At 33.1% G+C, this 13,804-nt stretch overlaps 1 protein-coding gene across 1 annotated transcript in view; it reads left to right on the forward strand.

Moving 5' to 3' along the window:
• BBS7 (Bardet-Biedl syndrome 7) overlaps positions 1-13,739 on the forward strand; it is a 48,308-nt gene extending 34,569 nt beyond the window's left edge. The window contains exons 13-19 of the mRNA XM_003936229.4: positions 138-203; positions 4,583-4,722; positions 6,472-6,636; positions 9,666-9,775; positions 9,882-9,985; positions 10,119-10,242; positions 12,195-13,739. Of these exons, the coding sequence (XP_003936278.1) occupies positions 138-203; positions 4,583-4,722; positions 6,472-6,636; positions 9,666-9,775; positions 9,882-9,985; positions 10,119-10,242; positions 12,195-12,328 (843 nt within the window). The 3' untranslated portion in view covers positions 12,329-13,739. The remainder of the gene's footprint in view (positions 1-137; positions 204-4,582; positions 4,723-6,471; positions 6,637-9,665; positions 9,776-9,881; positions 9,986-10,118; positions 10,243-12,194) is intronic.
• The last annotated feature ends 65 nt before the right edge of the window (positions 13,740-13,804 follow it).

Here is a 13,804-nt window from a genome sequence, read left to right on the forward strand (position 1 = left end):
AGAACATGTTTGAAAACCACTTAGCACCAATGACAGGTACTTAAGTTAATGTTAACCATTATTATTTTTATTGATGCTTTGTTGTTGTTGCTAAAAACATGGATTCATTCTTTTCTTCCACTTTGTATTCTTCCCAGTTAAATGACAACTTCCTTCTTGCCACTTATCGGTGCCAGGCAAATACCACAAGGCTGGAACTGAAGGTAAAAATATTAGAATTTACCTTTACTTGAATGTTTGGATTTCCTTTTTCCCGCTGGTATATCTTACAACATATGATGTTATTTGTTAATTTCTTCCTGAAATGAATTGTTTTGGAGTAATGAATTTTGAGTGATCAGTCAGGTTGTAATTTAGGCCAAACCACAATCTCTGCTATTACTTCTCAATCACCTTCTCTAAAATCATTGATTTTTTTTTTTTTTTTTTTCAATAGAAACTGGGTTTTACCATGTTTCTAAGGTTGGTCTCAAATTCTTGGGCTCAAGCGGTCCACATACCTCGCTCAACCTCCCAAAGTGCTGGGATTACAATGCATGGGATTACAGGGGCAAGTCACCATGCCCAGCCTAAAATTACTGGTCTTAAAATTTCCTCTAACTGAAACATTTTTTTCAAGTTTTCTATTATAGAAAGTTTCAAACATTTATGAAAGTAATAAATCCCCATGTATTAATGACACAGCTTCAGCAATGATCAACTCATGGCCATCTTGTTTATTCTATCATTCACTACCCTAAAATATTTTGAAGCAAATACAAGATATTCATAATTTAATTTAGTATGTCTAAAAGATAGGTACTCTCTTTTTTTTTTTTAACTTAACGACACTATTATTACACCTAAGAAAAATCAACAATATTTTTTTAATATTATAAAATATTTAATGTTCAGGTTTTACTGATTTTTATTTTATAGCTTACGCCAGCCATCTTCTAAATTAACTTCATTATTTAAGTATCTGAGCATTCACCATATATTTTTCTACCTTCTGAATTTTGCTGATTGCATTCCAGTGATATCATTTATTACCATACATTCTAGAGAAAACCTTTTAAAGTTTTCTTTAGCAGTTTAATGACATAGTCATTTTTATAATTAAATACTTAGCATAGCACACAAATTAGTTTTATTGATTTGTAGTGGGATTCATTTTGATAGACCTATGATCTAAAAATTAAGGACTGTAACTTTTTTCCTGGTGATCTGATGTTTTGAAACTCAAAGTTTTTTTTATAAAATTTTTCAAGAGAGATGCTGTTACACAATATTTTTTTCACATCTGGTCAAGGAATTTTCAGGTAAATATGATTTTTCCCCTAAACAATTCATTTTGGCCTGCATACATTCCCTTTTATGTACTTTGAAAGAGAAATGGAAAACTGAGATAAATTTATTTCTAAAAAAATGAAATATATTTTATCAGTAAGTGACCTAATTAAACATTTTACATTGAGCAAGTTTCTGCCAATAAATTTGAAAGTAGTCTAAAAATTGTTTAAAAGCAATGTTCTCTTTTTTTTTTTTTTTTTTTTTTTAGTTTTTGAGATGGAGTCTTGCTCTGTTGCCCAGGCTGGAGTGCAGTGAGGCAATCCTGGCTCACTGCAACCGCCACCTTTCAGGTTCAAGTGATTTTCATGCCTCGGCCTCCTGAGTAGTTGGGATTACTGGCATGCGCCACCATGCCTGGCTAATTTTTGTATTTTAGTAGAGACAGGGTTTCACCAGGTTGGTCTCAAACTCCTGACCTCAGTTTACCTGCCTGGCTCCAAAGTGCTGGAATTACAGGCATAAGCCACCACGCCCCACCATATTCCTCTTTTTTTAATTGGATATAATAATTTTAAAGTATAGAAGAATGACAAAATGCCTGAAAAGAGCCAAGGAAATTATGAAAAAGAAGAAAAGGTGGAACTTGCTTTGCCATATGATAAAACATACCATATAACTACCATAAAATAATGGAGGATATTTCTAAGCCTAAATAAATAGGCCATGCAACAAAATAACCTAGAAATAGAACCCAGAATACATTTCACATTTATGGGAATTTAGGGCATGACATTTCTATTTTAATAGAAGGGAACACTTCTGTTAAATCAGCATTTCTATTTAAAAATTGCTGTTGGCACAACTGGCATCCATCTGGAAGAAAATTAAATGAATTATCTTATGCCATATATCAAAAATAAATTCCGATGAATTAACTACCTACTTGTTTTAAAAAAGAAGACTCAATTGTCTAACAGATAATAATTGTCAATAAAATATAAATACAGCCTATAATTGTTACAATAAAAACCACTGAGTAAGGAAAATAGGCAAAGGATATGGATAGGCAAGTCACAGAAGAGAGGTTTGGGCACAGTGGCTCATCCCTGTAAACCCAGCACTTTGGGAGGCCAAGGCAGGTGGATCATTTGAAGTCAGGAGTTCAAGACCAGCCTGGCCAACATGGTGAAACCCTGTCTCTACTGAAAAAAAAAAAAAGGAAAAAAAATTAGCTGGGCATGGTGGCGCAGACACAAGAATCGCTTGAACCCTGGAGATGGAAGTTGCAGCGAGCCAAGATTGTGCCACTGTACTCCAGCCTGGGCAATGGAGTGAGACTCTATCTCAAACAAAAAAACCCAAAACACAGAAGAGGGAATCAAAATAGCTAACAAACAAAAATGTTCTACCTTATCTTTAGCCAGAGAAATTCAAATTAAAATAACAAAAAGCAGATTGGCAAAAAATGTTAGAAGAACAACATGCTAGGGGACAGGGATGAGGAAAATAACACTGTCAGTCATAGCTGGTGAATATATAAGTTGTTACAGCCACTTTGGAAAATAGATATGGGGGAATATATTTTTTTTTTTCTTTTTGAGGTGGAGTTTTGCTCTGTTGCTCAGGCTGGAGTGCAGTGTTGTGATCTTAGCTCACTGCAACCTCTGCCTTTGGGGTTCAAGTGATTCTCCTACCTCAGCCTTCTGAGTAGCTGGGATTATAGGTGTCCACGACCACACCCAACTAGCTTTGTATTTTCAATTGAGATGGGGTTTCTTCATGTTGGTCAGGCTGGTCTTGAATTCATGACCTCAGGTGATCCACCAACCTTGGCCTCCCAAAGTGCTGTGATTATAGGTTTGAGCCATCACGCCTGGCTGGGGGAATCTATTAATAGCAGTAAAATAGCAGTCATATACACATAGATGTGAATATAATTAATTGCAGCATTGCTTCTAGAAGCAGAAACGTGGAACCAAGGTGAATACTCAGTGATTGAATGGTTGAATAAATAGCTATTTATTCATATCTTGGAATATTATACAGCTATTATAAAGAATTAGTTGATCCATACCTGTTAACATGGAGGGAATTTCATAAAACAAAATGCTGATAAAATCTCCCTATATAATTTGTATATATTTTTATCTATAATGATATAAATATGAAGAAAGGTATGAAAAGAAACATACCTGTCTGATACATACAGTGATACAATATGGGGAAGGCATAAGTGGGATGGGAGGAGCAGGGAGGTGATGGTAATAGGAGAGGCAGAGAAAAGGGGGAAAAAGCGAATACTGGAAATGAAAGCAAAGATATATATGATCTCAATAGAACTTAGCTATGTGAAATATATTAAATTAGGTCTTTCTCTTAAATTAGATCTTCACAGCTTAGTGAATTATTATTTCCTGTTAAGTATGTTGAATTCTCAGGATATCCAGCCAATCATATTCAAAATAGCCCAAAAGAATTTCCAGTCCAAAAATGCCATAATTAGATTATAGATATGCGTCTCTATTTTTTTTCCTTTTCTCCACCGTAAGTCGTCATGCTAGTACATCTCTATTTTCACAGAATGTCGATAATTAAGTTATATGAAACACTTTTTCTGTCAATAGATTTTTATAACAACAACTATATGCTAAATACTTTTTTTTCATAAACGTACATAGAGAGACATATGTGGAAGGATTTTCGGTGACTTACATTTTTGTCCAGATTTTTCTTTATTGTTTGAATTTGTAAATAAGGAATATTAATTGTCATACTGATGATTATAAATTAATTTTTTTATATTGTTATGTTCATTATTAAATCTCTTTCTTGTGGAAAAAAATCCCTGCCAATATGAGCTTATTACCCTTTAAAAAATAAACTGCAAAATATAGGTTTATCATATCTATTTTTTATTTTCTTTCTATATTTTCACTTCTTTTCTTATCATCTTCCTAGTCAACAATATTTGCAATGCAACATTTGCAAAAAATCTTGCTTAAACTTTTAAAATATTTCCCACTTAGATCAAATGTTGATATTTTTCCCCTTATGCTATGAAAAGTATGGGTTAAAGGATCAATTAGATTAGAGAAGTTACTTTTGTATAGTTCAAGAGGTACTACAATCCATCCCATGAATTGGAACAGAGTGGGAAAGGAAAAAGAAGCTGGACAGCTTTCCAACTCCTCTTGAATTAGGCCTTCGCATCTTAGTGCATTGTAAGTCTTGATAACTTGTGTTGAACATTTTAAAGATATATTTTGTTGCTAAATATTCTTATTTTCTTTCCTCTTTTGTGTTGAATCAGATTCGCTCAATTGAAGGCCAGTATGGCACGCTACAAGCATATGTGACTCCAAGAATTCAACCCAAAGCCTGCCAGGTTCGCCAGTACCACATCAAACCTCTTTCACTTCATCAAAGAACTCACTTTATTGATCATGACAGGTAGGACAAAGGAAAGAGCAGTTTCTTTTTAGGATATTACACAATTCAAATAGACCTGTTTTTCATTTTTATAGTGTGAATTCTGGTAGCAATTTACTTTAATTTTTACTTTAAATATTTTAAATACTATGGATTTAATATTTCTAAGAAATACAAGATTCTTTGTTTTATTTTAGAGGCTGATTTGTGTTGGACTTTCCCATCTTTCTCATATATTACTATCCAGGGATTATTAGAATAGCAGTTCTCTCTCTCAGATACCTAATGTGAGAGCAAATGCTGTTTAACCTTTAGGTAGTGCAATAGTTCTCTGTGAATAGGGCCTCATTATATTAGCCTCAAATATTATATTTCTTTTATATTTCTTCTCAGGGAATACTGATATAGCAATTGGTTGTGATAGTGCCTTTTATTTCCATTCCAACTTAGGCATCCATCTCTTTGTAATTTTTTGAGGTTAGAGAACATGGGCTTAAATGAAAGAGAAGAGAAAGAGATGAACAATTACTGATTACTTTCTTTGTGCCATGTATTAAACTAGGTGCTTATGTGGTATTTAATTCTTACACCAAGACAGGTAATAATATCTTCATTTTACAAATGAGAAATGGAGGCTTAGAAAAGTAAGTAACTTGCTGATAAGAGGACTAAAGCTATGAATTGAAGCCAAAACCCATGTTCTTTGTATTGCTGCCTGTAATTTAAAATATGTAATTTGAATAAGATGTAAGGAAGACTATTCCTAAAGAAGATTTTTGGAAAACATTAAGAAAATAGACTTTTCTGTCTTGCTTAAAAGTCAAGATTGGTATTAATGGAGATGGCATGGTATGCTAGAAAGAATAGTAAATTGGGAATCAAGAGACTTGGATTACAATCTGTTCCTGTCTGACTTCGGGGAAATAATTTAGTCTTTAGGTTTTAGTTATTTCATCTGCAAATGAGAGGATTGGTCTGAACTTTTCTTTTTATAAACTGCATTTTCTTAACTCTTTATAATTATCCATCTGATTTATTTTAAATTTGATTTATTTTACAGTTTTTTTCATGTTACGTTAGTGTGTATAATACCATGTTTTTACAAGACAGAAACTATGATACCATATTTCTGCAAGATAGAAGTTATTATTCTGTAAGTTGTCCAATGGCACAGAGCTAGTAAATAATGGAACAACCTATGTCTGTCTTACTCAAAATCCCAATTCTTTGCCTTCATACTCTGCTGATTATTTCCCTAGGGAGATCCTTATATAAGTATATTCTGTAGTTTATGTGGTATAAATACTAGATAAGCTTTTTTAAAATTAGGGCTTGGTATGGTGGCTCACACCTGTAATCCCAGCAATTTGGGAAGCCAAGGCAGGTGGACTGCTTGAGCCCGGGAGTTCAAGACCAGCCTGGGCAACGTAGTAAGATCTCATCTCTATAAAATAAAAAAATAAACTTAAAAAAAAGAAATATGCCCAAATAAATGGAATTTTATTGAAAAGCATGTTATATTGAATAAAACCTCTTTACATATATCACTTAACTGAAACTTAGCACAGGTGCAGGTATAGATAAGTGTTCAATTTTTTTTTTCATGAAATTGAAGTGTTCATTTATTTGATGTATAAGATTAATCTGGGAAAATTGAATGGGTTCTTTTATATTTGTTTAACTATTGCAAAATTCTGCCTGTTAATGTGTACATATGGTACTTCCATGTATTCCCACATATAAATGTGTGCCTCTACTATTAAATTACAGACCCATGAATACACTGACTCTAACGGGCCAGTTCAGTTTTGCCGAAGTTCACTCCTGGGTGGTTTTTTGTCTGCCCGAAGTTCCAGAGAAACCTCCAGCAGGAGAATGTGTGACATTTTACTTTCAGAACACCTTTCTAGATACACAACTTGAAAGTATCTACAGGTAAATCAAACTTATTACTGGTTCACAAGTGTTTTTTATATAACTATAGCTTCTAAGTTTTCCTTTAAGTTAGGAGTTATTTATGAGTAATCTGATTGAAAATCTATACTGTTCAAGAGAATCTATTGAAAAACAAGTCAAATTACTAAGTTTAGAAAAGTCATTGAATAAAGATGTATATGCAAAGATCAGTATACTTCCTAAATTCCCAACAATAACTATAACTAGTGAAAAAATAAAGTATTTAAAAAGACATTTTCAGAGTAGCAATAACAATAACAAAATAGCCACATAAAATCTGTAGGAATTTTCTTAATTAGAAATATGTAGAACTGCATGAGAAAACTGTAAAATTTTATTGACATAAAAGACTTGATTAAAAGGAGTAATATATTCTATAGTCATCAATATGAAGACACTGTAGAAGATGACAGTCCTACCCAAATTGATTTGAAGATTTATCCTAATTAATAAAAACTCCAGTTGAATTTCTTTATGCACAAAATAGACCATGGCTTAAAACTTTAGGGCTTAGAACGTGCAGGCTTTTTGCAGCTATTCTGATATGGTACGGAGGTCATGATATTGTTTTATACTCTTCTAAAGCTTCTACTTGCACCCATTACTCCTCCACTGTCACTTCTAACTCATCTCCTATAAGCTCTAATAATTTCTTTCTTAACTTCTCAATATAATAGAAGCTAAACTTTTCCTTCTTCTTCTTTTTTTTAATCTGTCTGAATGTGAAATGGCCTACTTCTTAGGCAAGGCTGATTTCTCTACATCTACCTTTGAGCTTGAATCCTCTTGCTTCTTCAAGGTTTTTGCATTCTCATTCTTTCTCACATCTGTAGGTTGTTTTTTGTTTGTTTTGTTTTGAGACAGGATCTCATTCTGTCACCCAGTTAGAGTGCAGTGGCTCGATCAGCTTACTGCAACCTCCCAGGCTCAAGGGATCCTCCCACCTCCCTCCTGAGTAGCTGAGACCACAGCCATGCACCACCATGCCCAGCTAATTTTTTTATTTTCTGTAGAGATAGGGTTTCACCATGTTGATCAAGCTGGTCTGAAACTCAAGCAATACTCGTTCCTTGGCCTCCCAAAGTGCTGGGATTATAGGTGTGAGCCACCACACCAGGCCTATAGGTTGTTTTGTTTGTGATTTTTGTGTGTGTGTAGGGGGGGTTGTTTGTTTGCTTTTGCTTTGTGTTGTTTATCTGGGAGAGATAAACCTCTTAAGGTTCTTTCCCTAAGCAGATAATTGATGTATTCACCTAAGTTCTAAAAATAGCATGGTAAAAACTAGGCAACAAGAGGTAGAACTACTAGGGAGGTCGTACAGAAGCATGTGCTTTGTAGGTAGACATAATTAGGTTTGAATCCTGGCTCTGTGACTTACCAGCTCTGTGACCTTAGCTGGTTACTTAACTCTGAGCTTCAGTTTTCTTTTCTGAGGCATGAAAATAATAGCACTTACTTTATTAATTGTTATAATGATTAAAAGAAGATAACCATTTCAGTCATTCTATAGTACCTGGCACTGTGTGTTTACTAAATATCCTCTGTTAAGATTAAAGACTAGTAGAAATGTCATGATTTCTAAAACATAATTAAGATCAATGTAGTAAGGATGTATTATTCATCTTTCTAGACAAAAAACAATTATCTTTTTTGTTTGTTTTGAGACAGGGTTTCACAGGTTGGAGTGCAGTGTTCTCACTGCAACATCCTCCGCCTAGGCTCAAGTGACTCTCATGCCTCAGCCTCCTGAGTAGCTGGAATTTTAGGAGTGCACCACCACGCCTGGCAAATTTTTGCATTTTCAGTAGAGACGGGTCTCACCATGTTGGCCAGGTTGGTCTCAAACTCCTGACCTCAAGTGATCCACCATCTCAGCCTCACAAATGCTGGCATTACAGGCATGAGCCACCACACCTAGCCAAAGCAGTTATCATTTGCATATAGCCAGTTGGTATGCATGATTTGTGTGTGTGTGTAAAAACAAATGAAAAAGCAACATTAAGTATATGAAACATGATACATGTTAATTAGGAAACTTGGTCATCATAAAAAGGAACCAAATGCATGCAGCTTAACCAAATAAAAGGAATTTATCAGCTCACATAACTTAAAAGTCTAGCAGTAATCTGCCTCAGGCACAACTGGATCAGTGGCTTAACTGATGTCATCAAGATTTTAATCCCTTCTTCAATTCTGCTTTTATCTTTCCTTGGCTTTACCATCCAGTGTTATGGCCACCAGCAGTTCCTAGAATCCAGTCTTACATATTTTCAGCTGCCTTTGGGCTTTTCTTGCCCACTAGCTCCAGTAAAAGTCCCAGAATTGAGTATCATTGTCAAGCTATGAACCACTGTAGTCAGGGGTATGGAAGGTACTACTCAATGCTTCCTCCTGAAGTCTCAGAAATAGATTGAGACCAATGCCACTGAAACTATATGGACTTAAGAGGACAAAAGAAAAAGGAGTGGTTCCCTAAAGAAAAATAATGGTCCTCTGGCCATAAGCAGTGGCAGTGGATGCTGAGCATGAAAAACAGCAGATGTCACTCTTTCATATTTGATAATCAAATTTCTTTTAAGGATAAAGCATATAGTCACACTGTAATTTGTGTGATTACATCAAAGAAAAACATATGTAAGTAAGCAATTCTAAGTGCATTTTATATATATGTGTGTGTGTGTGTATATATATATATATATGAGTTTGGCTATTGGAAATATTGGTGAAAAAAATGAAGAGAAAAGTTGTTTTAAATGAAGTTTTTATATAAATTGTCACATCTTTAGTAGGCATATATCTTTTGTTTAGTTTTACAAGTATATTCAGAAGCTGAATTAATATATTAGTAAAGGATTCATGTTTGAATTTGCTTTATATTATGACATATATATACAAAAGAAATTACAGTCAAATGAAATCTAAATACTAAGTACTAATCATAAAATATATATGTACTGGACTACTTCCTTCTACAGCTTATTCTTTTAAAAAATATATTAATTTTATAGAAAAGGAGAGGGAGTTTTTAAATCTGACAACATTTCTACTATCTCCATCCTAAAAGATGTGCTTTCTAAAGAAGCTACAAAAAGGAAAATCAACCTCAACATATCATACGGTAAACAAAAAAAAAATTAATTATTCCTTCTAATTTTTATTTTGTGGTGTTGTAACATTATTAATGTTTCTGATCAAAGTGATTTATCTAACTGTACTCCTTCTAGAAATAAATGAAATATCAGTCAAACACACTTTAAAGCTAATCCACCCAAAGCTGGAGTATCAGTTGCTTTTGGCTAAGAAAGTGCAATTAATTGATGCTTTAAAAGTAAGTATATGTGTCATCATGGACTGGTGGTTATTATTTTAAGTCATAGGATTTCTAAAATTATCAATATTTTAACATTATATTAGATTGAATTTTGAATATTAAAGTGCTTCTGTTTTTAATTTTAAATAAGGAATTACAGGTTCATGAGGGAAATACGAACTTTCTGATACCAGAATATCGCTGTATTCTAGAAGAGGCAGATCACCTACAGGAAGAATACAAAAAGCAACCTGCACATCTTGAAAGACTCTATGGTTAGTGGACCATCCTAGAATACTTTGCCGTTATTTCTTTTCAACTGGCTATCTCCCAAGGATCACGTAAGAGAAGCTGGGCAGAAAGATACAAAGAATAGATCAGTCCTGATTCATGAACCAGTCATGAATCAGTCAGCAACCAATTTATTGCAGACTATTTCTGTATTTTTAATGCTTAATTCTTTTACTTGATAAAATGCTAGTATTCAAGTATACTCTGATGAATTAATCTATATATGTGAACAAACTTGGTATAAAATGAATGTAATCTATGAACCTTTAGAGCTTAGACTATATTTCACACAAATAATTATCATGTTTTGTTGCTATCGTGAAATATAAAAGTGCAGCATTCAAAATTTTTAAAGCAAAATTTAATAAGGGATTAGAGTATTCATGCTATGTCAGTTTATAATTAAAAAATTACTTTGGTGGTGAGAAGTTGAATTTTCCACAAATTATATTGAAACACAGAGAGAGTAAGGGAGGTGAAGGGAGGGAAAGAAGGAGTGAGGAAGGAAGGAACAGCTTAAAAAAAACAATTTTGTTAGCAATCCTTACATAAGACCTGTTATATAGCATACTATTTATACTGTCTTCATAATCAGGTGAGATATTTAATTCTTACAATAGCTCTGCAAGATAGGTGGCATTATCTTTATTTTTCATATGCTTTTTATTTTTTTAAAGATGGGGTTTCACCATGTTGGCCAGGCTGGTCTCAAACTCCTGACCTCAGGTGATCCAACCACCTTGGCCTCCCAAAGTGCTAGGATTATAGGTGTGAGCCACCACACCCAGCCTATTTGTCATATACTTTAACTGAAATCTGAGTCTAAGGAATTTGTTGTCACCTAGCAAGTTAGTGATAATGCCTGCATTAGTATCTTATCACCCTAAAATGCATGCCTTTTATACTATGCCAAGTCTTCCATAGTCACTGTAGAGCCAACTGGTATCATTAGTCCATGCTGATCCTTAAGCCTGTCTACTGAATTTCTTATTACATATCCAGAGACTCTCACAAACTGTAGCTGTATTTAATGTCTTAACCTTTATTATATGGCATGCACATGATCTCTTTTATCCTTATAATAACTTATGAGATTGGTGGTACATAACCACCATCTCTTATCACTGATTGCAAAATCCAGACAGCTTTGTAAACCAAAGTTTTTTTCATAATTTGACTGCAAAATCTTGACTTAATCTGAATTAATTTAATAACAAAACCTGACTTGACATGAGGTTATATCTTTTTTATTACACTTAGTGCAAATATTCATCCATATATTTTGTGACAGAAATAGTACTATGTTTTGCTATTGGATGCTGCCATTCAGTCCCCTTGGGGTTAATACTATAGTATATTCCTTTCATTATCTTCTTAAAATAGGAAAAATTCCAAAATACATCTTGCATCAAGCTTTTTGGATAAAGGATTGACAGCTTGAGTTATTCCTATTTTACATAAGAGAAAACTCAAGATGAAATGATTTGCCCAGATCTTTGAACCTAGGACTATTTGCCTTCAAGTCAAATCCCAAGAATGGTCAACATATAGGTGGAAAGTTTTAATTCTGATAAAGCTGTTAAAAATAGAATCTGCCTACACTATGTCAAAATGGTCGGCTGGTGGAAAAAAGATACCACTAATTGTGGTGTTATAGATACTGATAGCAGTGTAAAAATGGCCAGCAGTTGTCTGATTTAATAGGTTGAAATCAATTGTTAAGAGAGTTATTAGGCTAATGATTTGTATCTTGAAACTTGTTTTAAAGTCCCCCCAAATGAATATTTTTAAAAACATCATGCCTTTTAGGTTTGTGTATGGTAAGTAATAGAATTACAGGTGCTTAAAAATAGATTATCAAGCAGTTACTTTAATGAAATACTGTGTCATTAAATAGAACTAATCAGTGACAGGAAATTTACCTTTTTCTTTATAGGCATGATTACTGATCTTTTCATAGATAAATTTAAGTTCAAAGGCACCAATGTAAAAACTAAAGTACCTCTTCTACTGGAAATTCTGGACAGTTATGACCAAAATGCATTGATTTCATTCTTTGATGCAGCATGAAATAAAAATAAGGTAAAGTCCCAAAGAAGTGGTCTGTTTAAATGAAAAATGTTTAAACAGAATTACAAGTTAACTCTGTACATACTTTAATTTCAAATGCTTTTTTATATCTAAAAATATTTGAGATATAATGACTTTTTAAAGTAATGCTTCTATTTCTTTTTACAAATGGAACTTTTTAAAACTAAAAGAGTATTTTTATTTTTAAAACACGAGTGGAATGATTTAAATAGGATTTTAATGAATTTTTGGCAAGTGGCGATTTTAATTTTTAAATTGAGAACTAATATGTGGAAAATGAAAATATATTCAATTGTATTATAAGGTACAGAAACACATAAATGTATAAACTGCTTTGTAGGTTTCAGAATGTATTTTTATATATTACCTTATTTGATCTTTACAACTGTTGCATAAGTTTGTCAGATCATACAAGAAAACTGATTGTCATTGAAATCTTGTGATTAAGAGGACATGCTAGTATTTTATAAAGCTGGGACCAGAATCCAAATGCTGGTACTTGCTTTGTGGTGTCCTGGTTACTATGTATGTTGTCAGCTAGTGGAAAAACCTACCGATTATTTTTTCCAGGAGATAGGATTAATTTCCAACTGATTTCCCTTTTGCTTAGAAATGTTTTAGGATTCTGCTGCAGTTTGTGAAATGCCTCGTCTTGGCTCAGTGCTATAAATTGTAGCCAGGGAAATAAGGTGAGCTTACACAGAGTGGAGGGATCTTAACTAGACATGCTGTAACCAGTCAAACTATATAAACGTGCTACTGATGAAGAATGTAGAAATAGTGATGCCATCTTAGATTTTCCTACACTAGTATCTTCTAGATCTCTTTTGATCATATATGACATTAAGGCTACAGAAGTTTTGTACATTAATCTTAATTCATATTTATTAATTTCAAGGGAATATTGTATTGAAAGGTTTTAAACTAGCAAAAAGATAATGGAAAATATGCTTTATGTTTCAAGAAGGGCAGACTTACAAATTTTTTAGAAAACAGTGCTTCTTAAGGATATGCTATTATACTTATTAGTTATGTGCAAGCTTTTTATATAAATATAAAAATTTGTTAAAGGCATATACAGTTAAGACTTGAGTTTTATTTTAACAAGGTCATATTGTTTTTGCTATATTTAGAGAAGCTTTACTTCTGAAAGGAACATAATTATATCTAGGTCACTAGAATTTCATTGTTTTTTGTTGGCTGCCACAGCTTGGGGAAAAATAGATAAAAATTAATGACTTTGAAAATTTTGTAATGCATTGCTATTTATTATATATACGTATTATTATGTAGGTCAAGGTAGCATCTTAAATTAATTGCATCTTCATTAGGAAAAATTAAAAAAAAAAAATTCTGGTTACTGTGAATAAACACCTAAATGTTAAGATGACATTATAGTCTGCTAACTTGAGTACTGTATTACTATGTGAGCCCCGTGTTAAATGATTTATGGTC

Source organism: Saimiri boliviensis, chromosome 3, assembly GCF_048565385.1.
Source record: "Saimiri boliviensis isolate mSaiBol1 chromosome 3, mSaiBol1.pri, whole genome shotgun sequence".
Classification (NCBI taxonomy): domain Eukaryota; kingdom Metazoa; phylum Chordata; class Mammalia; order Primates; family Cebidae; genus Saimiri; species Saimiri boliviensis.